Raw genomic sequence first — 24,107 nt, forward strand, 5'->3', positions numbered from 1 at the left:
AGAAGTCCACTCCCTCAGAGAGAAGTCAAGTCGCTCGGAAAGAAGTGAAGTCGCTCGGAGAGGTCAAGTCCCTCGGAGAGAAGTCCAGTCCCTTGAGGGGCCGAGTTAGGAAGGTAGGACTTAAGTTTTATTTTTTATTTATTATTGATGGTTTTTATGCTTCTTGAATGTTGTTGTGAAGGTGTTTAGTGCTTTGCAAGGTCCTCTCCGCTTCCCTTGCCTCTCCTATCTCTGGCTACCTGGGCTGATTTCTGAACTCTCCGCAAGGGTTTTCTGTGCGGCCACAAGTGGCCACATACGCTGGCCTAATTTAGTTTGGAGCAAGTGTTAGCTGTCCAAGCTGGCTTAAATGGCCAAAACGGCTGGTAACGCCCCCTTTTGAAAAAAAAACTAAACTAAAAAAAATCCTAACTAACTCACAAATTAAATGTGCAGAATGATACTCCAGAAAAATCAAGTTGCTCCAAAAAAAAACTGAGCAATTCCTGGGCCCAATATTACTACCAAATTCATTGGTATGCAAATATAATAAAAGCCTAATGCTGCAAATATTATCTGTGTAAGACATTGTTAATTACAATCCTACATAAACTAGAGGTGATCCAAAACTTGGCTGCCCGTGTCCGAACTCACATCAATTCCCGCTCATCCATCGCCCCTGTGCTCACATTGGTTCCAATTAAGCAACACCTCGATTTCAAAATTCTCATCCTTATTTTCAAATCCCTCCATGGCCTCGCCCTTCTCTATCGCTGTAATCTCCTCCAGCCCCACAACCCTCCGAGATGTCTGAGCTCCTCTAATTCTGCCCTCTTGCATATCCTGATTATAAACGCTCAACCATTGGTGGTCGTGCCTTCTGTTGCCTAGGCCCTAAGTTCTGGAACTCACTGTCTATACATCTCCGCCTCTCTACCTCTCTTTTCTCCTTCAAGACGCTCCTTAAAACCCACCTCTTTGACCAAGGTCACCTGCCCTAATTTCTCCTTATGTGGCTCGGTGTCAAATTTTTGTCATAACACTCCTGTGAAGCACCTTGGGACATTTCACTACGTTAAAGGCGCTATATAAATACAAGGTGTTGTTGCTGTTATCATGCACAAACTAGAGAGATATAAGTTTTGGGCTAAGGCCTAATGGAGATAAAGTTAGCCCAAGTGGGTCTTCTGTATTGAAAAAGTCCAGCAGTCAGGATGTGTCTGATGAACTGCGTGACTTTTACAATCCTTATTTATCACAATTGTGCATTAACATATGGCTTGGTCTGTTAACATTTATCCCATAGACAAACGTCATAGTGAGTAAACGTAACGAATGGAGGATTTTCTCACAAATAATTATTTAAGGAATATATAAAACACTTCCACACTCCAGGAAAATATTGGTTTCCTACCTTTGCAGGAGAGCTCAGGTGTGTTGATGACTCCATTTATCGCTGCCTGGGCAGCAGCATTCTGCTTCTTCAGCAGTTCGATGGTCTTTCTCAATTCATTGAGTTCAGAATCCTAAATAGTACAAAAATGGCAGGTATTAAAATGTTAATTACAAATGATAATTTTTTTTAAATTATTTTCTTAGCTGTAATTAATTTACTACTGGTTTTCTCAAAGCCAAACTACTACTTACTGTGGAAAATATACACAAATGAATAGAGTTTTATATTACAAACTGAATTACTCCTGGTAGTGGAGTTGGTAATTAACTTCTAGTTCCCTGCTGTATAATCAAAAGATATAGTGTGAACACCAAATTATAAAAACATAGAAAATCTCAAGGGTGTGAGAAACAATACCCAGTCCACTTTCCTGCTGTTACAGCAGTTGTTCAAGATGATGTGCTTCTCTTCAAGATACTTGCCCAATTTAACCTTAAAGTCACTTGCTCCTACAACTTCTGCTTGTCCAGAAACTGGCCAGCCACTCAGTGAAGCAATGCTTTCTTAATACAGCAAAAGCTTAATACATTAGAGTTCACATAACATAGGGAGCAGTTAACACTCACCTTCTGTTCTGCCGTCATAGTTAAGCTCTGCAATCTTCCCGTCATGTTTGCTAGGCTTTGTTCAAAGGCCGCTACAAGGTGAGCCTACAAGGTGTGACAAAAGCACATGGGGTCCTGATAAAACTCACACAGAAAATTTCCTCATGATACCAGTTGTACAGATCGTTCTCCAACTCCTGCACATTGAATTCAATGCTTGCAGTTACTTTATACCTAATTATATCAAAGAGATTCAGATATTTTATGGCATCAGCTTTTCAACCAGCCCTGTATGTTAAATGTTACCGCTCGCTGCCTCATTAATACAAAGAGTTGCTGATCTCAGCCATGTTGCAAGATGGAGGTTTTGAGCAGAAGGACAAAATCTAGGGACACCTCCCAGCAGCCAGTTTAGGAATAGTACAGGATCGTGAAACACTGCTGTTTGGCTACTTTTGATGGTGTATTTTGGATGAACACTAATAAGGAACAGGAGTGCTATACTGCGTCATACAAACGCTGAAACCTGTTGTTTCTCCGAACATTGTCAACAATGCACCATTGTGCCTTACTGAACGAACAGATCATGGATCTTACCTGTAAAATTAAGAGAATTTAAATGTCAGTTTTTGGGTTAAAACACTGACCCATTTGTAGCATTCAAGGTCTTAATGGGCATAGACTTGAATATTGTTACGCAGTTTCAAAGCACCTTTTGATATTCAGGATCTGTTATCATTGCCGAGAGTGGTGTTATTCAACTTTTGTGAACAACAGGTAAAAGAAAAGAGGACAGAAAAACCAAGGGACAGGTCCCGACTCACTGTCAAAAGAAAGGCAGCATAGACAATGATATGCCAAGAGGTCCCTGGGGCCAACAAACCCGATACAAACTGAGAAGACAGAACATGGAACCTAATTCATTGCTGCTGTCAATTAATTTAAGTTGATATAAATGGTTTCAATTGGTGAGAAAAGAGAATCATCAAATATCCTGAGTCAAAGGAATAAAGTCAATTAAAAATTAAAGGTTTTAACCACCTAGTCTAAACAACTTTTCACAACTGTTTTGACATTTTTCCAGAGAAAGGATTTGGAAAAGGTGCTACTTTTAATGCTGGGTTTAATGTGTATTCTCATAAGTTAAAGAAAATAATAGCACCCAGACAAAGGGTGCTAACCAGAAATTGTTTCTCCCAGAGACTCAATGAATGATTCACAGGCTTGTCTGGGTCATCAGAAAACATCTCTCACCCAATGTTGGGAAAAGCTCTGTCGGTCTATGAGGAGAAGGATTAGAACAGAGGCATTTAAAATGTAGTCTAGTTTTGGCAACAAAGAGGCTGCTGAAGCAAAAGGCCCCGGACGAGGCAAGCTCAATAAGTCAAAATGCAGAGGAGTTAGTCTGCTCAAGTCAAATAAGGTGACCCGCTGAAGTGGGTAGTATAGCCTCTTTATTATTTTTATGTTACTCTGTGGAGATAGATTGTATTGATTGAACTAAGGAAACATGATTATAACTACTGTTACGCAAGAGTCGGCCGACAAACAAAAATGGCGGCCCTGGGCACTAAAGGCCTCCCCTTTAAAGGGGTGCCCCGGTAGCGGGTGTCCACTAGCTTCCCGACCCATGAGGCTGGCGTTGACATCCGCCCGCACCAGCCTCGCAGACTGTGGGGCAAGTTCCCCCATGAGGCGGTGAGGGGTTGACGCGCATGGCGATGATGTCATCGTCTGCTGCGCACCGGCCCAGGGCGCTAATCACGGGGCGCAGTGCTGCTGGGACAGCACCCCCACAAACCTCCGAGGCAATTTCCCTGGAAGCGCTAGCGCCCCCTCCCCCGAACGAACACGCCATTGTGCCCCGTTAGTGCCTCGGGGGGGGGGAGGGGAAGAGGGGTGCTAACAAGGCTATAAAAAGGGGCAATTTCACCCCCTTAAAGCTTTATATAATTTCTTTATCATCAGATGCTTCACCATGAAAAGCATTTAAAATATTACTGTCTTAAGCAATAAAACCAATCCAATGTGTAATGTTACATGAACCTCTCCATCCACACACACAGGCTAGGCACAGTTCATTATGTATTTGTGCAAGTGATTTAGTATTCTATCCAATTAAATTTAATTTTGAAAAAGTTGCAAGGAATACAGCCGCATGTTTGAAATAAGGATTATCTCAATATTTGCAGAGTTTGCATCAGGCACCTAGAACATCACGCTGTTGAAACAAATTAAATATTTGCATGCTGGAAATCTAATAAAAATAGAAAATGACAACTTGTAACATCGAGTCTACAGCACAGAAACATGCTGCTCGACCCAACTGGTCTCTGCCGCCATTTATGCTCCACCCGAGCCTCCCCCCATCCCTCAGAAATATGCAGAAAGTCTGTTAGCATCTGTAGAGAAAGAGACAAGTTGGCATCGTCAGTGAAGATGCCTTGTGGAAACAAGGCAACTTCCTGTTCATGTATTCAAGTACCAGCTTAGTTGAAATACTTAAGTAACGTTGATCATTTTGGCACATTCACACTCCATCCATCAAGTTCAAAGCAGATCACTCTTGGTCAGCTTTGGGTTTGGAGGGCCAATTCATATTGGCACCTTCATAGAAACATAGAAATTTACAGCGCTGAAGGAGGCCATTTTGGCCCATCGTGTCCACGCCAGCCAATAAAAAGCCATATGGCACCTCGGTCAGCAGCCCTGAAGGATACATATAAACCTATGAACAATGGCGGAAAGGTAACGAGCACCCAACCCAATCAGTCTGCCTCACACAACTGCGACACCCCCTACACTAAAACATTCTACAATCCACCCCAACCGGAGCCATGTGATCTCCTGGGAGAGGCAAAAACCAGATAAAAACCCAGGCCAATTGGTGGAAAAAAATCTGGGAAAGTTCCTCTCGACTCATCCAGGCGATTGAAACTAGTCCAGGAGATCACCTTGGCCGTATTCGATTCCCTGCAGTACTTACCATCGTATCTGCGCCAGCCAACAAAAGGTTATCCAGTCTAATTACCAGCTGTAACCCTGCAGGTTACGGCACTTTAAGTGCCCATCCAAGTACCTTTTAAATGTGGCGAGGGTTTCTGCATCCACCATCCTTGAGTGAGTTCCGGACCCCCACAACCCTCTGCGTGAAGAATCCCCCACCCTCCTCAAATCCCCTTCCCCCCTTCAAAGTCTGACCTGAGTTTCAAATTGATTTGTAAAGCATTGTGGTGCTAAGGCTCCTGTGTGGTGTTGTCATTGTATCACAATGCATGCACGCAGCACAGTTTGGTTAATTTTGAACACACTCAATTATTTTTTAAGGATACCCTTAGGAATAAATGATTGAAGAATGATTTTACATATTATTGTCATTTTTTTTCTTCCTCAGTCTTTTTATTTAATTTGCTCTTGGGATGTGTGGGCAACATTCCAAGATGTGAGATTGATCATCTCTTAAGAGTCAACTATGTAATGTGGGACTGAAGTCACATGTAGGTCAGACCAGATAAGGGTGGCAGGTTCCCTTCCCCGACGGACATTTATGAACCAGTTGGGTTCTTACGACAATCCAGCAGCATTTGTGATCATTCTTTCTGGTGCCAGCCTGCATGTTACCAGAAAAATATAATCATCCAAGTTGCTGGGTAACCAGATTTATTGAATTCAATTTCACTATTTGCCAAATTGTGCAACTTGAACTCACAATCGCTGTGTTGCCAATCACGTAGCCTAACCATTCAACAACTGCGTGCTTTCTCTTTTAAGACCCAAACTGTAGAAGATCATGTTTAAATTATGGTATGACATCTGCAGTTTGGGTCTGAAACCAAAATGTTTTAGGGTTTGGGGTGGGGGGACTGGGGGTGGAACCGGCACGAGAGGTGCAAAGTTAGATCCAGAGACTGATTCAATCCGCAAAAGCTTAGGCACTATCTTTAACATTGCTACAAAGCAATGCTAAAGGTGATATGAACACGCCCTTATACTCCAGTGAATAATTACATAGGGTACTTTCCAAATAGTTGGGATCCATTTCAGAAAATATTTGAAAAATTAGATGTTGCAACTTGTTCTTTTCATTTTTCGTGATAAAATACTGTTATTATTTCATGATGATGTAATAATCTTAAACACTAAATCAAAACAATGTGTCATCAAATTAGTCGGAATTGTGCAATACAGGGAGAGATCTGGAGACCTCCCACCTGGTAAACACAGAGCAGTAGTGCCCGTAAAACAGTGTGAAGGAACTTGCCGTCACCAGTTTGCTGGAGTCCTTTGAATAGGCGGCCTGGGTGACCACCGCAGAGAGAGTGCACAGCTAATTTAGGTATTTTAAAATCGGGATCCTGTGAAATCAATAGGACCCCTTTGCCATTTTAGGATTGAACTGCGTTATGCATGCTTTTTGTTCTCAGCATAATACTTTGACCCGGACAGCATACGCACCCATCATGAGCCCTCAGAATGGCCCCGCAAGTTCCGTGTTTCCGCATGCGCCGCACACATGTGAAAACCCAGAACTTGCGATCTGTCAAGTTTTCCTTGACAGATCGTCCGCATGCGGCCCAAAAACACTTTTGCGGGCCCAGCACTTGCCCACAAAAGCATAGGGCCTGCTTATACCAGTGTAAGGTTTAAAATAAATGTTAAATTACATTTTTTTTTAAATGATTAACTAACTTTAAATGTTTTTGTCTGTTTTAATGTAAATTTTAGGCCGGATCAAAATGTTTTTCACATAAATTTGGATTCCTAGAAATTTACAGCTTGGAAGGAGGCTATTTTGGCCCATCGTGAATTAAATCTTTATTTTAAATGCTTAAGCAAAGGGACTTGTAATTAATTTTGAATATGGGGATACTTATTTTTTTATTAGAGTTGTGTTTTATTTGGTGATTTCTCATAAACTTATGGGGATTCCGTTCGTAAATGGAATCCCGATAAGCTTATGAGAAATTCCCCTTTCTAACTGGTTGGCCCAGCCCACGTGATGCTTCTGAACCACCTGTGTCCCTGGGATCCGCGGGCCTTTACACAGGCGTATGCCTAGAGGCCCAGGACCCAAACTCTCCGCAGCTCCGGTGCCACCGGGTACTTTCCGTTTTGTGGGGGGGGGGGGGGGGGGGGGGGAGAGGGGTCGGAGGCATACTCCGATCGCAAATTTTGGCCCATTATACTTTTACGTCAGTAGAAAATGTAATTTCTATGCCTGCACTGCGAAATGTACATGGTCACAGGAGTACTCTGGCATTTTGAACATTTTCAACTACGCAGCAGCTGAAACAAAGAGGATGGAGCTGCATTGTGACCCACAATGAGTCTTTCTGGGTGGTCTGAGTCAAGCTGCACACATTTGAAACATCCCTCATTTCAAACATGCAGGTCCATCTTTTCAAACAACTCTTTAGTGCATATCTCATGCTGTAGATAACATGATAAATGATAACTGCATATAAATTCAGCACATCAAGCAGAGCAAATATGAATTTTGGCTGTTGCAATTCGACTCTGACTAAACCCTTCCACATTCCCATTATTCCTTTCTATGCACCTTCAAGCTTTAAATGGGGAAATGGAGCAGGCCGAGCTGTGAAGCTCTGCGCTGATTAGGTTTACAAGAGCTAAGTTTTGTTTAGAGGATGGGAGAAGTGACAGAGAGAAGGGGGTGGGGAGAAGGCAGGGAAGAAAGAAGGTAGGACCAAGTAAACAACAGCTACAAAGGTCAATAAAGTTCAAAAGTTAGTCCTGATTTGGACTCAGGCTCTCTGAATTGGGATCTGTGTGTGGAGGCTGCTCGGCCATTAAACAATACAAATAATTGGAATATACAAGGTATCAATAGATATTTTGATCAGTATCAAATTGTTTGGAACTGAATTTGGCGAAGGTCCTCCTCGTGATAAACATACTGTGCGTACAGACAAATATTCACAAATAGGATTCCCACTCGTTTTAATTGGACATATTCTTATCACATTGTGGTAGTAATTGATGTGCCAGAAATAAGGCATTAACATTTAACACGGCTATGGTCTACTTGAATTCTGTCACACTACATAATAGGTTAACAACCAGCTTCACTCACAGAAAACATGCCCCACTTTATTTCTGATCGAATGGGTGCAACAATTGTTGTTTTGTCTTCACGAGGTTAAACAAGAGAGGGGCCAGGCCATTCAATTCAAATACAAACATCTTATGGAATAGGTCGAATTATCTTTCATTGGCAGCTTCTTTTTGTGTTTACCAGAGCTATTTTAATCTGCTTGGTACTGTCATAAGAACATAAGAATTAGGAGCAGGAATAGGCCATACGGCTGATCTTTGACCTCAATTCCACCTTCCCTCCCGATACGCATATCCCTTGATTCCTCGAGAGTCCAAAAATCTATGTACTAAGATTCAGAATTATGTCAAAAATTGAGGGGGGAAAGCAAAAATGACTTACAATCATCCAACTCCCACAACGCAGCCACTGCTTTATAATCATTTCCATTATTAATCTTAATGCACTCATTATCATTTTACAGCCTTGAATATACTCAACGACTGAGCATCCACAACCCTTTGGGGTAGAGCATTTCAAAGCTTCACAACCCTCTCAGTGAAGAAATTCCTTCTTATCACAATCTTAAATAGCTGACCCCTTATCCGGAGACTATGCTCCCTAGTTCTAGACTCTCCATCCAGGGAAAACAACCTCTCAGCATCTACCCTACTAATTCCCCTCAGAATTGCTAGAAAGTATTTCTCTTCTTGGCTGGTTGGAGACATAGCAGTCAGTGCCAGCAGTGATCCATGAGCAAGATTCAGAATTATGTCAAAAACTGAGAGGGGAAAGCAAGAATGACTTACAATCATCCAACTCCCACAACGCAGCCACTGCTTTATAATCATTTCCATTATTAATCTTAATGCACTCATTTTCATTTTATATCAACCATATTCAGTTCCTGATCTTTTCAGCAACATTTAGTGCTTTTCAGACTGTTGTATACCCTTCCACTAACATGGTTTATTATTTGTTTGTACTTATACGCTGATATATCTACACCAGACCAGAGCTAAGTGAAGTTATCGTAAACAGAATACAACTTTAGATTTGGATGCAACACCTGCCCTTTTACTTCCTCCCTTTCCCACTGTCCAGGGCCCCAAATATTCCTTCCAGGTGAAACGACGATTTACTTGTACTTCTTTCAATTTCATATATTGTATTTGTTGCTCACGATGCGGTTTCCTCTACATTGGGGAGACCAAACACAGATTGGGTGACCGCTTTACGGAACACCTGCGTTCAGTCTATAAGCTTGGCCCCAAGCTTCCGGTCGCCTATCACTTTAATTCTCTACTCCCATTCTGACCTCCCCGTCTTCGGCCTCTTACACTGTTCCAACGAAGTTCAACATAAGCTCAAGAAACAGCACCTTATCTTTCGTTTAGGTACTTTATAGCCTCTGGACTCAAGATCGAGTTCAACAATTTCAGACCATACCCTCTGTCCCAATTTTTTTCCCCCTCCCATGGCAGCTGTTGATGATTCTGCCATTTCCATTTACACCCTATCTAGACTCATCTTTTGTTTCTTAACTTGTCCCATTACCATCTCCTTTTGCCTTGTACCATCATCCCTTTTGTCTCTTAATCTCTCCTGCCTTCCATCCGATCACAGACCTTCCCTTTTGTTCTTTTCTACCCTCCGCCCTTTCCCTGCCCCTACACTTGCTTAAAAATCTGTTACCTCTCTAACTTTTTCCAGTTCTGACGAAGGATCATCAACCTGAAACGTTAACTCTGTTTCTCTCTCTACAGGTGCTACCTGACCTGCTGAGTATTTCCAGCATTTGCTGTTTTTATTTTAGATTTTTAGCTTTGTTTTTCAAAGATTCAAGTGTGAAGAACATTGGTTACTGCAGAGTAATTGGGTTTAAAATGAGTTTTGTTCTTAACCTGCCATTAATACCGGTTGCTGCACCTACAAGATATGGGTAGAAGGGGTGCATACAATAATAATAAATTATGCTCATTCAAATCAATTCAGATTTGAGAATTAACGCGGAATTTACCCGCATCGGGAACAATAACTTTGTTTTTATTTCTGCTCAGTTACATTGTTGAAATAATCCACAGTGCCTTTTGTTCCTTTCATTTCCAGTTCGGCTGTTGTGCAATGTGTTGATTTAATAATCTGATTATATTTCTAAAGAGAAATGTTGATGGATGAACAATCCTGGTGGACCAGCAGGTACAATGCACACAAAAAATAGAAAACATTTTAAACAGGATTAGCAAGACTGCTGGATGTCAAACAAAATCATCACTGCATCTATCTAGATCAGGATCAAACCTTTCCCATCTGTTATGGGCTGGGTATGCTGTTATTTCGGCAAACAGAGAGAAAAGTCTGAAGATCAGCCCAATGATAAACACAGACATGGTTGAACTCCGCAAAGAAAACACGAGGTTATCAGGCAATGAAAAGAAAAGCAGTAAATTAAAGCTCCCATTGATAGTCAACAGAAGTAAGAATTGGTCTTGAGGTATGATAGACAAGGCAGTTCCCAGGCAAAATAATACTGCGTTAACCCCTATTTATTTGAAGTGCTCTGTGCTTTGCGGAACAGGCTTGAGGGCCGAATGGCCTACTCCTATTCTCTGTTGATCCACTAACATTTCATCATGCACCACGCAGCAGGGCATTATCACCACCAATACAAAGGCCATGCTCACAACCGTAATAACATAAGAAATAGGAGCAGATGTAGGACATAAGGCCCTTTGAGCCTGCTCTGCTATTCAGTAAGATCACGGCTGATCTTTGACCTCAACTCCACTTTCCAACTCTATCCCTCGATTCCCCTAGAGTCCAAAAATCTATTGGTCTTGAATATACTCAATGACTGAACATCCACAGCCCTCTGGGGTAGAGAATTCCAGAGATTCACAATCCTCTGAGTGAAGACATTTCTCATGTCAGTCCTAAAAACCTGACCCCTTATCTCAAGACTGGTTCTAGGCGCTCCAGCCAGGGAAAACAACCAGCAAAACATTTCAGCAAAAAATGCATTGCTGGTCGTTTCAAAATTTATAAAGCAATCAAACAGGAACTTTATTATTCACGAGGGTTTCAATTTACTGTTTTCCTTTATACTTAATAATGCCTTTTTTATATAGCTTCATTAAGGAATCTCGCCGTACCAGAAGTGCGGTTTCACCAAATAGACATGATTAACAGGTTGAGTTTTTTTTCTTATTTAACTGCAAACCGTACTTGACCTGTTCAGCTTTTTGGAGAGCGATAATTTTGGGCAATGGAAGACCACGGAGAAAGAGACATAAAGGCAAGAGAAATTGACAGCAAATAACAAAGCATTAAAGATTTAATAAGATAGAAAGTAACGTAGATAGAAATAGTGAAAGAAAGAAAAAAAAGGCTTGCATTTATATAGCGCCTTTCATGACCACCGGACGTCTCAAAGCGCTTTACAACCGATGAAGTTCTTTTGGAGTGTAGTCACTGTTGTAATGTAAAGACACAGAAATACCAAAGGAAACTAATGAAATTAACAATGTTGCCAGGAAAGCAACACTCGCAGCCAGTTCCATGATGCACTGGGGGTCCTGCGATTTGGGATTTGCACGCTGCCCCACTAGAACCTGTAAGTATGGAAAACCTTGAACATCTGTTCTGCACAAAATCTTCAGGAAATTTTTACATTGCTGCCTCAGCTTTGCATTCATCATAAAGCAACCATGAATGTGAAACCTCAAAAAATAATAGGCAACAATAATGGTTTGATCTCAAAACATGACCCTAACCCCTTGCCAGGCAATAAATCATAAGATACAGGCAAAAGGGTTCAAGAGCTGCTTACTAAAGGAATGATGGAACGTCACTCTCCATGTAAACAGATTATTCACTGCCACTGGGCATCCCAAATTCCAAATCTCAAGCTGCAATCTTGCTGCATTCTTTTGTAATTAACTGACCATTAAAACACACCTCGACAAACGTGCAAAGGATAGAAAAACATGGCAATAGTAGGTTTGCCTTTGTGGTCTGTAAACTGCGTGGGGACAATAGTCTTTTAGGGCACTGTATCTATATATCCCGGAGGGCTATTGAAGACATTTTTGGGTTCACAGGGGTTAACTCTGGTATCATTGTTATGCTTTGTTGATTTCATTTTTCTGACTATTATCCAATGGTACACGTTCGAATATATATCGACCACAGCATAATCTGTGAAGGATAAAAATGCCGTTTACCGACAAAAAATTAACTGTGTCTTTTTTTACTAATGGGTTCATTTCAGCACACTGATAATTTTTTCAGTGTAGAACTAACCACCCAGTCACCTCCTTTGCATTCTAATTACATTCTAATTGCATCCACAGACTTAGTGAACTGGAATTTTCTCTTTCTCCTTAGAGCCATTTTGCAAAAATATTCCACATGGATTACATTCATAAGAGAGAAAGACTTGGATTTACATAGCGCCTTTCATGACCACCAGGCATCTCAAACTGCTTTACAGCCAATGAAGTACTTTTGGATTTTGTCACTGTTGTAATGTGGGAATCGTAGCAGCCAACTTGCGCACAGCAAGCTCCCACAAACAGCAATGTGATCATGACCAGATAATCTGTTTTTGTTATATCAATTGAGGGATAACTATTAGCCAGGATACCGGGGATAACTTCCCTGCTCTACTTCGAAATAGTGCCATGGGATCTTTTACGTCCACCTGAGAGGGCGGATGGGACCTCGGTTTAACGTCTCATCCGAAAAAATCTTTATGCCCTTGAGTTGAAGACTCACCAACCAATGAAAATAGTGTTCTCCTAAATAATGAAACTCTTCCTATCTGTTCTAATGAAAAGCTCCTTTGTTTCTGTAGTGTCTGCTGATAACTGAAGCCTCTAAACCAGGATATTACCATAGTGAATCTCTTCTGTACCCTCTCCATGGCTTTCACGTCCTTCTTAGTAGGGAACCCAAAACTAGAAATGGCCTACCAAGTTTGAGCATAGCTCATTAAAATTTGAGAGGGGCATGCAACTGTTTTTTTTTTCAAAAAAGGAAATTATGGCCCATATTTACAGTACAGCATTTCTGTTTGTAGAACAATCCTCCACACTTTTTTGTTAGAGAAACTTCTCAAAACTTTAATGTGTTAATTAGAAACAGGGAGGAATTTTCTGGGTGGGTCAGCGGGTGCTATCAGTGGTGGGTGGGGTGGGAAAGTGTTTTTTTGGACAGCGGGTTGGGACCCCGCTGTCAACCCGCCTTTACCAAATGTCGGGCCTGCCAATGCTGAGCAGACCCAACAAGCAGCAGCAGGAGAGGCAATTAAAATCATTAGTGGCTTGTTTACAGCCACTTAATGTTTTTTCCCAGCTTTTTGGATTTGACAGGTTGCCCACTGAGGGAGGAGGTCACTGGCCATTGTTTCAGCTGATGAGTTGACAACTTCAAATGTCAAGTCAAAGCTCCCAGCTGATTCCCTTCGCCACTAGCTTCTCTAAACTGCATTTTCACTACAGATTCAGAATACTGCAAGTCTTTACACAAGTCTCCATGCAGTCTGACCTGATTACCTCTCCCACCATTGACAGATCGCTTCTGTCATCTCTACTTCACCTGCCATCTATCCCATCAGCTTCGGTGCCCTTCGTACTCTCTCACCTTGGTCCTCAGAATCCCACCAAAACCAGCCCCAACACCAGCATCACCAGGCACACCAACAACAGCACCAATCTTCTCCGCAATCAACTGATGCTATACAGGGCACAGGGCATCAGCACCCGAGCACATTGCTGCTCGGGAGGCCACGGATGGCCTCACCATCGCCAGATATACTTCACTTGACGCTGTACACCCTGGCTGCCACATGATGCAGGTACTTTGATCCTCAATTCATGGAGTGGGGCTGGAACCCACAATCAACTGCCTGTGAGATGTGAGTATCATCAACTGAGCATCGCTGACACTTATACAAGAGCAAAATACTGTGGATGCTGGAATCTGGAACAAAAACAGAAAATGCTGGAAATACTCAGCAGGTGAGGCAGCATCTGTGGAGAGAGAAACAGAGTTAATGTTTCGGGTCGATGACCCTTCGTCAGAACCGGAGAGTGTTAAAAAAAAACAGATTCTTAACAGCACTAAAAGGGGGAACGGGAAGAACAAAAAGGTTCAGTCCACAAGTGTGACCCTGAGCTTCCAGTCGCCTGTCACTTTAATTCTCCATTCCACTCCCACTCTGTCCTTGACCTCCTGCACTGTTCCAACGAAGCTCAACGTAAGCTCGAGGAACAGCACCTCATCTTTCGGTTAGGCACTTTACAGCCTTCTGGACTCAATATCGAGTTTAACAATTTCAGAGTGTAACCGTTGACAATCTTTGGCTCCCTTCCCCCCCCCTCTCCCCCTGACCCTCTCCCCCCTCCCCCCAGAGCCTGTTTCTTTCTTTTTTTCTCCTTGTCTCTAATGGCAGTTGATCATAATCCCACCATTCCCACCCTATCTTGAATAATGTTTTTCTAACTCCTGACATTACCATTTGAATTGGGGCCATCATCCCTTTTGTCTCTCTAATCTCTCCTGTCTTCCACCCTTTCACAGACCTTCCCTTTTGTTCTTTCTGCCACTCCCCCTTTCAATGCTTGTTAAGAATCTGTTCTTTTCCAACACTCTCCAGTTCTCACGAAGGGTCATCGACCTGAACCATTAACTCTGCTTCCTCTCCACAGATGCTGCCTGACCTGCTGAGTATTTCCAGCATTTCCTGTTTTTATTGCTGACACTTATTTTGCTCCCATTGTATTCACAAGAGAAATAGATGCAGAAATCCATTTACCCCCCATCTATGTTCATCCTTCCAGAAAAATCCAACAGCTTCCCCCACTATAACATTTAATATTTTTCTTAACCAGCTACAAAAGTTGTCACCTCCATCATTCTACATGAAAATCTATTCTGTTTATGATTTTCCCGACATCAATCTTAAGTTTTCCTTTTATTAGCTCTAACCTGTGCTGCTCGGTTGCAACCAGTTAACTTGGCACTGATTGGAAAATGAACATGGGAGCTTCAACCTTGCATGGTTTAACTTCAGCCATGTGGAAAGGTACACAGCAGAGTCCAGATGATTCCTCACAAGGAGGAAATGTTACAAGTCGTTAGTTGTAGAATACACTGCCAAAGCATTGGGAGCTTGTCTGTTTTGTGCTGTTACAATGATCTCACTGCTAGATCTCCATTTATGGCTTAATGTGCTTCGAATATAATGTCACTTCTCCCCTCTCAGCATTTCCCTGCTGGTCCCATGTCCCTCTGGCAGGCCATAACTTCAATCGCATAAATTACACAATCTCCTCCTTGAAACAAGTTCCACTGCTGTCACTAAACTAACGCCAACATTAGTCCTCTATTAATCCATCCTTTGGTCAGCCTCTGCTGCAATACATTTAAGAAATGTGGCTCAAAACTTTATCCTCAACATTCTGCATTACGTTTCAATGAAAAATTGCATCCCGCACAAATTGAATAAAAACATCTTAGCACAAAATAAACCAAGTCACAACAACAGATTCTTTGGAGTTACACGGTCCAGTACAATTTCTTGTTCAGTTGGCAGTATACCTCTGTCCAGCAGTGCTGGTCCTTGATCACTATAATAATTCTGGCCTTGTATTGCCTCAATTCTGTCCCTTTTTTTTGCCGCTTTGTTTATTTTTCCATTGTTGCAATGAACATTTAAGTAACTGTAGGCACGGTTATGACTCAAAATCTCTCAAAGATTATTCCAAGAAAGTTTGGGGAACCTTCCAAACAACAGCAGCACGGACAAATATAAAAGACAAAATCCTGATGACAAAGCATTCAAACAAGTTTGTACTGTTTTCCATCAGTGAGCAAACAAAGGCCAGTTGTCTCACAAGTGGCCAATCTACATGGTCATATAACTCCTCCAGCAAACATGCAATCTTCTTGTCCAAAACAAATAAGTAACATTCCATTTTGGAAAAAAGTCCATTGACATTTATAATGAAAAATCAATTCATGTTAAATAAATAATCCCACCTCATTCATATTTGCAAATGCATATGGTGAGGGAGGCTCTTTGGAAAAGCTGGAATTTTCGTTGCACCGATCACAACTGCTCAGCTCTGGCTGTCCATTCTTAGTGCCCCTCTGCACAGAGGGGTAATGGTTGAGGCTGGGCCAGGGCAAGGTACTGGCTAGCTTGTTAGGGGAGCTCACAACAGACATTTCAGTTCCATTGTGTAGCTCAGTGTTGAAGAAATAACAAATGCCATTGAAGACTGACTATCCAAAACACAGCAGGGAGGGGGAAAAAAGCTGCTTTGGTAACCTCAAAAGACTTCATCTCTAGTAAGTTCAAATCGCCATTTCTCAAATCGGACGAGTTTCTGCTCCAGGTAACTCCAGTCTCAAAAGCTTATCGTGACTGCCACAGGGATGATTTCTTGCTGTTACTACAAAATTAAATCAATAACTCTCTTCTAAGTTTAACAAGAAGGGTGCTGCTGTCCTGCCAGGCTCACCTTTGCTGCAGCAGAAGCGAGAGAGGATAAAAGTGTCACAAGCTCTTTATTCTGTTGCTTCTCGATAACACACACAAGTAGAAAAAGTTTGAATTTAAACAGGCAGGGCTCCAGGCAGTGTCAGGCTCCTTCAGGCAGAACCCAGAGGATCAAATATACATAAACAGCTTCTACATGCGGGTGATAGGAAGCACTCTCTAGTCTCTCTGATGACATAAACAGGCTCGCAGATGCTGGCAAAGTAATAAATTAACCTAGGCAATTATACCAAATCAATCACTGCACTGACAATTTAGCATGAGAGCTTTAAGACAGTTTTTCCAGTTAAACACACAAACATAATGACCTTATTAACAAGTCGCACTAACAAGAAAAATAAAGTAAGCAGTCTCGCAAAACAATCTGCCTGTTTTCACAATAACACTGACATTTATGCTAAAGAAGAGACCTGGTCTTACAGTGGACTACCAAGAAATTCAAGCAGAGCCTCATATCGGCACATGAGGCCCCTTTTCCCTACTCCATAAATGAACGAGTTCATCATTTCAACCACTATTAGCAGGAAGCCAAACTAATCTGATTTCTTATGTTATCCAATTTTGTTTGTTGTAACTGAAAGTAAAACCGTACGTTTGTCTTTTGAGAAAGAAAAACTGAAAAATTGTTTTGCAATGTAGGGTACTATTAACTGAATTCTGCCCACATGCAATTATGCTAGGAAAATGATGTTGAATCCCTAAATGAATTTGATCACAAATAGCCTCAAAACAATTTGCTAATTCTTTTAACCTTCTCCAACTTAGATCTGGTTTCTCCAAAATAGTGAGCAAAAAATAGTTTGGAGAATATTTTAGAACTTTTAATGGCAGAACAATGCCAATTAAATTGTAACATAATGCGAGATTTCTGTAATTGGCAGTTTTAAATGTGAAGCAACATGCTTGACTTCATTTAGCACAAGCACAGGTGGCACCAGCCCATTCCCGAAGCGGAGGCGGGAAACGCCAATAGCAGTGCTCAGGAAGCCCGACACCTAATCCTGAAATACCGTGTTTGTACAGCTGTTGTTCAGCTACTACACTAAATCATTCACAAATTACTCCTCTTCTTAACCTCTGACTGATGCAGTTGTTCTTTGACTTGCAGGAGTACAACAGTGGCAAAATGCCCAGTTAAACTAGATTTAATAATACGAGCAAGACATTTCTCAGTTGTCACTTTTTCTCGCGATTCAGAACATTACTTTGGGACAGTCAAGAAATTCAATTAACCTCGCTGACATCTTGGTGAGATGAGAAGGCTCGGTCAAATAAGTAGACTTTTATGTGGATTGGATTTTAGTTAATTTGGAAGACTGCCTTCAGCAGTTTGCCACACTCACTGCTGCTGCAATGTTCAATTGGTGGAAATAAAATAATTGCCTTACTTGACTCATCCAGAACAGACAAGGTGTTTGGAGACCAGAAGCAACAACGGACTAAACTGTCAAAGAAAGAAAGACTTGCATTTATATAGCAACTTTCACGACCGCAGTATATCTCAAAGCAGTTTACAGCCAATGAAGTACTTTTGAAGTGTAGTCACTGTTGTAACGCAGTAGCCAATTGCACACAGCAAGCTCCCAGAAACAGTAATGTGATAGTGACCAGCTAATCTAATTTTTTTTAATAGTGTTGGTTGCAGAAAGTTTAAGTAAATGTCGCATAGGTTCATCTGTTTTAGTGATGTTGATTGAGGGATAAATATTGGCCAGGACACTGGGGATAACTCCACTGCTCTTCTTCAAAATAGTGCCATGGAATCTTTTAGGTCCACCTGAGAGGGCAGACGAGGCCTCAGTTAAATGTCTCATCTGAATGATGGCACTTCCAACAGTGCAGCACTCCCTCAGTACTGCATTGAAGTATCAATCTAGAATTTTGTGCTTAAGTCTCTGGAGTGGGACTTGAACCCACAACCCTCTGACTTAGAGGCGAGAGCGCTACCCACTGAGCCACAGCTGACACCCAAAAGCACTTTGCTGTACAAGTTCATAACACAGACTTTGTTAATCAGCGAGTCACGACTTGAGTGCATTTATAGTTGCTGGTCAAAAGTGCAATTGGAAAACCTTAGGCGTGGAAACCCATCCTACTGAAATTAACAAGACACAACCTTTTAAGAGCAGGTTATCAAAACTCTTACGAGGCATTTGTTAAACAACTACGGTTATTGAGTGATTAAAGTACAGATTGCAGACCAGACGGTGAGCAGTGTGGGAGCAGCTTGTTAGCCTCTTGTTGGCTATTAAACACTCAAGAAATAAATTAAAAATAAAAATTACAGGAATCCAAGCAACTTATGAACTGAAGTTGTCCAAAATGCAACTGACATTAAGTCAAACTCATCATTAAATTTCATAGCTGTTTTACAAACCCGTGAATTTTTCAAAAAAAGCTACACTGGTAAAACAATGAGAGAAAAGAAATGCTGTTGGTACCATTTTGTATTGGCATGTTTCAACATATCTTACTCTGATTCAGACATTGATCCTCTAATGCTGACTTATTGCGAAGTGAAAAGTACTTATCAACCATCTTGGTGTCTCCAGTAATCCCCAAACATATAGATGCCAAACATACTGTACATATCTGTCCTGCAAGCACTTTTCACCAGCCTGCCAAATAGATCATTCTCTAAATGAACACAATACCAACATGCCCCCAGGAAAGAAAACAACATTCAACAGTATCACTGGCTTGGAATTTAAGCCTTTTTGTACAAATAAGCACACAATTCGTAAGGTGCCATCAGTTCAGGCAAAACAGATCTCTTTTTCTGCTGATTTTCTCCTTTACTTTCTACTTTTTAAAATGGGGGTCATATTGGGCTGTGATTCTAAGGGTGGTGAAGTCTCGTGCCTACATTTCCTGTAGGCCTGATTAGTGAATGGCAGCAACTATTTGAGCATGGCAGCTATCATAAGAACGCCCAATCCTGATGTCACCCAATATCCACCCAAAACCATCAGCAAAGTACATACATAGTGATAATCACTAAAGCGATTTTCTTTTCTCCTTCTTCACCTTGGAAGTCTGAAATTGATTGTGTCATTCGGCCAATACTGGCTAACTCAGCATACATCAGACATTGGGCCTTTGGCTTTCCTGGTCTAAATGGATCAGTACCACATAATGTGCATTTATTCACAGTGTTGCCAGAGCAGAAAATAAATCCGCCATGCCCACTAAGACTACAAGCTAACAAGCTCGTGCTTATTTCTGAGCCTGAATTTGAATCGTTTATTACTGTGCCTGGCAACTTTCTGGGGGGAAAAAAACAGTTACATAATGTTGATGTAGCATTCAGTGTGAAACAATTCACGTGGGCTAAAATTTCCAATAATGAAATCCTTTCTAATTCCCCAGGAAAAATAGTCACCAAAATAAATTACATTCAAAGTGTTGATCTAGTTTATATCAAAAACATTTATCTTAGTTGTCAAAAACTAAGCGATCCAAAATAGATTATAAGTTCATTTCACTAATATAAGACACTGCACAGATTCTGGATTCAAAGCATGTTCCATTGTTTTACATTTCACTTGCTGTGGAATTTTTCTCCCCTCCACCTCCATTGATTTTCTCACACCATCTTCAGCCATGGTTTGATATTATGCCTGTATTGGTCTAAAACTGGCTCCTGGGTAATCTAACACAGTACTTCTCAGGAATTACACTCTGTGACACCTCAGCTTTCCCATGGGAAGTGCCAGGGTCCCACGTGGTGGCTCTCAACAGCACTGAAAATGGGCGCTAATCCTCCCATTTTATGCTCGAGCAAACTATAGCCCTACTTTCTGCCCTTTTGGTTCAAATCGTCAACTTCCACTTTTATTTTTGGCTTGCTAGAAATGTTTCCAAACTCTACCGTGACAGTGTCAGCTGTGGCTCAGTGAGTGGCACTCTTACCTCTGAGTCAGAAGATTGTGAGTTTAAGTCCCACTCCAGGGACTTGAGCACAAAAGAAATCTAGGCTGACGCTCCAATGCAGTGCTGAGGGAGTGCTGTACTATTGGAGGTGCCATCTTTCAGATGAGATGTTAAACTGAGGCCCTGTCTGCCTTCTCAAGTGGACGTAAAACATCCCATGGCATGACTTGAAGAGCAGCAGGGGAGTGATCCCTGGTGTCCTAACAATATTTATCCCTCAATCAACAAAACAAATATACAGATTATCTGTGCTCACATTGCTGTTTGTGGGAACTTGCTTGTGCGCAAATTGGCTGCCCCTTTTCCCACAATATAACAGTGACTACACTCCTAAAGTACTTAATTAGCTGTAATGTGCTTTGAGACGTCTGGTGGTTGTGACATGCGCTATATAAATCCAAGTATTTCTTTCTACCCTGAAGTCACAAACAAAAGGCTTCATTTCTCCACTTCTACAGCTCATTTTTCCCTACCTGTGCATTATCTTCAGAAAACTCGACAACACAATCAGTGTTCAACCAACTACACAACAACCAACCAACTAACTGTCCTGCACCTGTCCATTAGCACAAAGCAAGGTTTTGATACACTCCTCTTCTCGTGCTTACAAAGAAAACACTCAGTGATCACAGGAGCAATAATAGTCAAGGACGTTTTTAATCACTGAACGCCCAACCAAAAATAAATGACCACTACAGGAGCATTTACGCCAAGAAAAATTGGCAGAAAATGAAACGTTCCCTTCAGACAAGGTGTTGACAGGTGAGCATGCAAGGTCACTCACTTAGCATTATTTATGCCAGCTGGTTTAGGCCTAACACAGAGAGATGGTTTGAAGGAATACTTCAAAGATTAAATATGAACATACCCCCTTACATTCCCATTTTACATTCAACAAATCAGATAACGTATCACGACCAATATGAGGGTATGAGTGATAGATGTAGTACAATTTTAATAATGGAAACACAGTGATGCCGGTTATAAAATTATGACGACTACATTTTATCACAGATCAGTGCAGCAACTTGGACATGGCTGTCTCCCAGTCTAAGACCTCTTTACCTACACAGAACTTTAAAGTTCTAGATCCACTGAGGCAAGTGTCACACAGGCTACTGTCGGAATCTCCGACTCGAGTGCATATTACCTTTAGTTCTGACCTCTGTCGTCGGGGACCATGGGATAGGAGGGGAGCATGTGGACAGGCACAATAGCGTTCAAATTTGGAGACTCTCATATCTGCTAATTTGAATTATTTTCCAAGAGGAGGATCACTTGCATTGCGGCAAATCATCAAGATTCCACTGCAATTGATCAAACCTCGAGTTTGGAAGACATTGCAATTATGAGGATCAGAGGGGTTTTGGTTTGTACCATATTATTTAGATATTCCGTGATTTGCACAATGTTACATCAGCATGCCCGCGCATGTAGATGTGTGAAAGTGCATAATAAGACACCTAATGCCCAATGACGCACTCAAATCAATCATTGTGCTGATGTGCTCGTAACATCCCATTTGTTCTTGTCACAGAACAAGAAAAGCCCTAGTGGTCAACTGGGCACACATGACGAGCACCACCTGCCAACCACTACAACAACGTTGAGGAAGGAAGCACAGGATAAAGTACTAAGTGCTAATGGAGTTTAAGTGAGGAGCAAGGCAAGGGCCCAGATGTTGAGTGCCCCTCCCAAGTTCTACACACTTCAACAACTTTATTCTGTTTCTTTACCCAAGTAATCTGCCAATTAAAGGGCATACCTGTATAAAAATTACATAGAAATTACAAGAAGGAAACAGGTGTTTGGCTCAACCAGCCTGTGTTGTTGTTGATCTACTACACAAGCAATAATTCTAAACCCATGTGCCCGTTCTGTTCACACATCCTTTTATTCCCCTTTTCAACCACCTATCTAACGTATTCTTAAATTTAGATATTGGGGCCGAAATTCGGGGTCCATATAAGGCCTGTTTCCGCTGTTTGGCAGTGGCCATGCGGCGGAATCGACTGGCCGCCGTGTTGCAGTCCAATGGCCGCCCCGACCCAAATTTAGGTCGAGGATTTTTCGGCCTGTCCCCACATCTGCCCCGCTGATGATGACCACCGCAAGCGCGTCATCAAAACACGCACCGCCGCGCTCCCTCACCTGCGGAATACTGCGACCCAAATTTAGTGGAAAAAATAATTCCCCCGCCGCGCAGTGCCCCCAACAGCTTTCTCTGTCGGTGCACCTTATCCTCACTGTGTGCGGCCCGGCAGCGCAGCGGGCCTTCAAGGGGAGGGCCCACTGCCTCGGCCGCCATGTCTTTATTTTTGCTGGCCGACTTCCCGATCAGCCAGAAAAATAGTACCCAAGGGTTCGGCCGGGCCAACAACAGGCAGCCTGGCACCCCCTCTTGGGGAGGGGAGGGAGCGTTATGACGCACATGCGCTGTGATGTCACCACTGCTCCGCTGCTGAGTGATATCAATGTTCCCTTATTCTGGACCCCTTAATTACTAGAAATGGTCTGTTGCTACCTGTCATGTCGCGTCCCTTCATAATTTTAAATACCTGGGGGAGAAATTGGCCTCCTTTGCGCCTCCCATTAGCGCCTCTGGGGGACGATAATTGGACGTCAAGGGTTTACTGACCGGGCACGGTGAAATCATCGACATCCGCGAACTTCCTTGGCGGGTTAGCGCTGGTGCTAACATTTACTGCCTCAATCTCTTGCGTCACGGAGATCGTGGCTTCATCCTCTGCAGTGTCCCGTTACTGCCCCGGATGTAATAATCGCTTCCGCTCTCTGCAGCATCGCTGTGCGTCAACAACGGCAGCTGCAGGAGGCGTTGTCACCTCGCCTGGCCGCTCGGGGAGCGGTAATTAAAGGCAGTGGTGGTCAGGTAGGCAAAAATGTAATAATGTCGCCAGTGTGCTGAATTTAGATTTTTTTCCAGCCCATGATTGCTTAGTCCTGCATTCTCTCAGGTACCATCAATGGAACATTGTGCAAAGCTCTGCCGATACCACTCCTCTCACTCCCCTTTAGTGCTCTAAGGGAAGTGGTAGCGCTTGATTAAGCGCTGCACTTCCCTCTCGGGGCGCTAAACCGAAAGTTCCTGTCGGAATCAATTGAGTAGTGCCCGTTGCGTTCCTCTAAAATTTATCACCCCAAACAGAACAGTACGCAATTTCTAGCCCCTAGAAACATGGAATGGTCACAGCATAGAAGGAGGCCATTTGGCCCATCCTGGCTCTCTGCAAGAGCACTTCAGCTAGTCCCACTCCCCCGCCCTTTTCCTGTGGCCCTGCAAATTATTCTCCTTCAGCTACTTATCCAATTCCCTTTTGAATGCCATGATTGAGGCTGCCTTCATCACCCTTTCAGAGAGTGCATTCCAGACTCTAACCACTCGCTGTGTATAAAACGTTTTCCTCATGTCGTGGAAGCATTATGAAATTTATCAACATTATGAAAAAATGTATAATCCTATTTATAAATGATACCAAGCCAGCAAGGGAACAAGAGTGGACAAGTAGCAAGGAGAATATGAATAATAAACCACCAAATATGATTGGCAGTAAC

The 24,107-nt window shown here is 42.2% G+C and overlaps 1 protein-coding gene across 8 annotated transcripts in view; it reads right to left on the reverse strand.

The window, feature by feature from the left end:
* nav2a (neuron navigator 2a) overlaps positions 1–24,107 on the reverse strand; it is a 440,534-nt gene that overhangs the window by 57,724 nt on the left and 358,703 nt on the right. For all 8 annotated transcript variants that reach the window (XM_070899720.1, XM_070899724.1, XM_070899722.1 and 5 more), the window contains 2 exons: positions 2,002–2,085; positions 1,394–1,505 (listed from right to left, as the gene is read on the reverse strand). In XM_070899720.1, the coding sequence (XP_070755821.1) occupies positions 1,394–1,505; positions 2,002–2,085 (196 nt within the window). The remainder of the gene's footprint in view (positions 1–1,393; positions 1,506–2,001; positions 2,086–24,107) is intronic.

The sequence above is a fragment of the Pristiophorus japonicus genome, chromosome 14, assembly GCF_044704955.1.
Source record: "Pristiophorus japonicus isolate sPriJap1 chromosome 14, sPriJap1.hap1, whole genome shotgun sequence".
NCBI classification, from domain to species: domain Eukaryota; kingdom Metazoa; phylum Chordata; class Chondrichthyes; family Pristiophoridae; genus Pristiophorus; species Pristiophorus japonicus.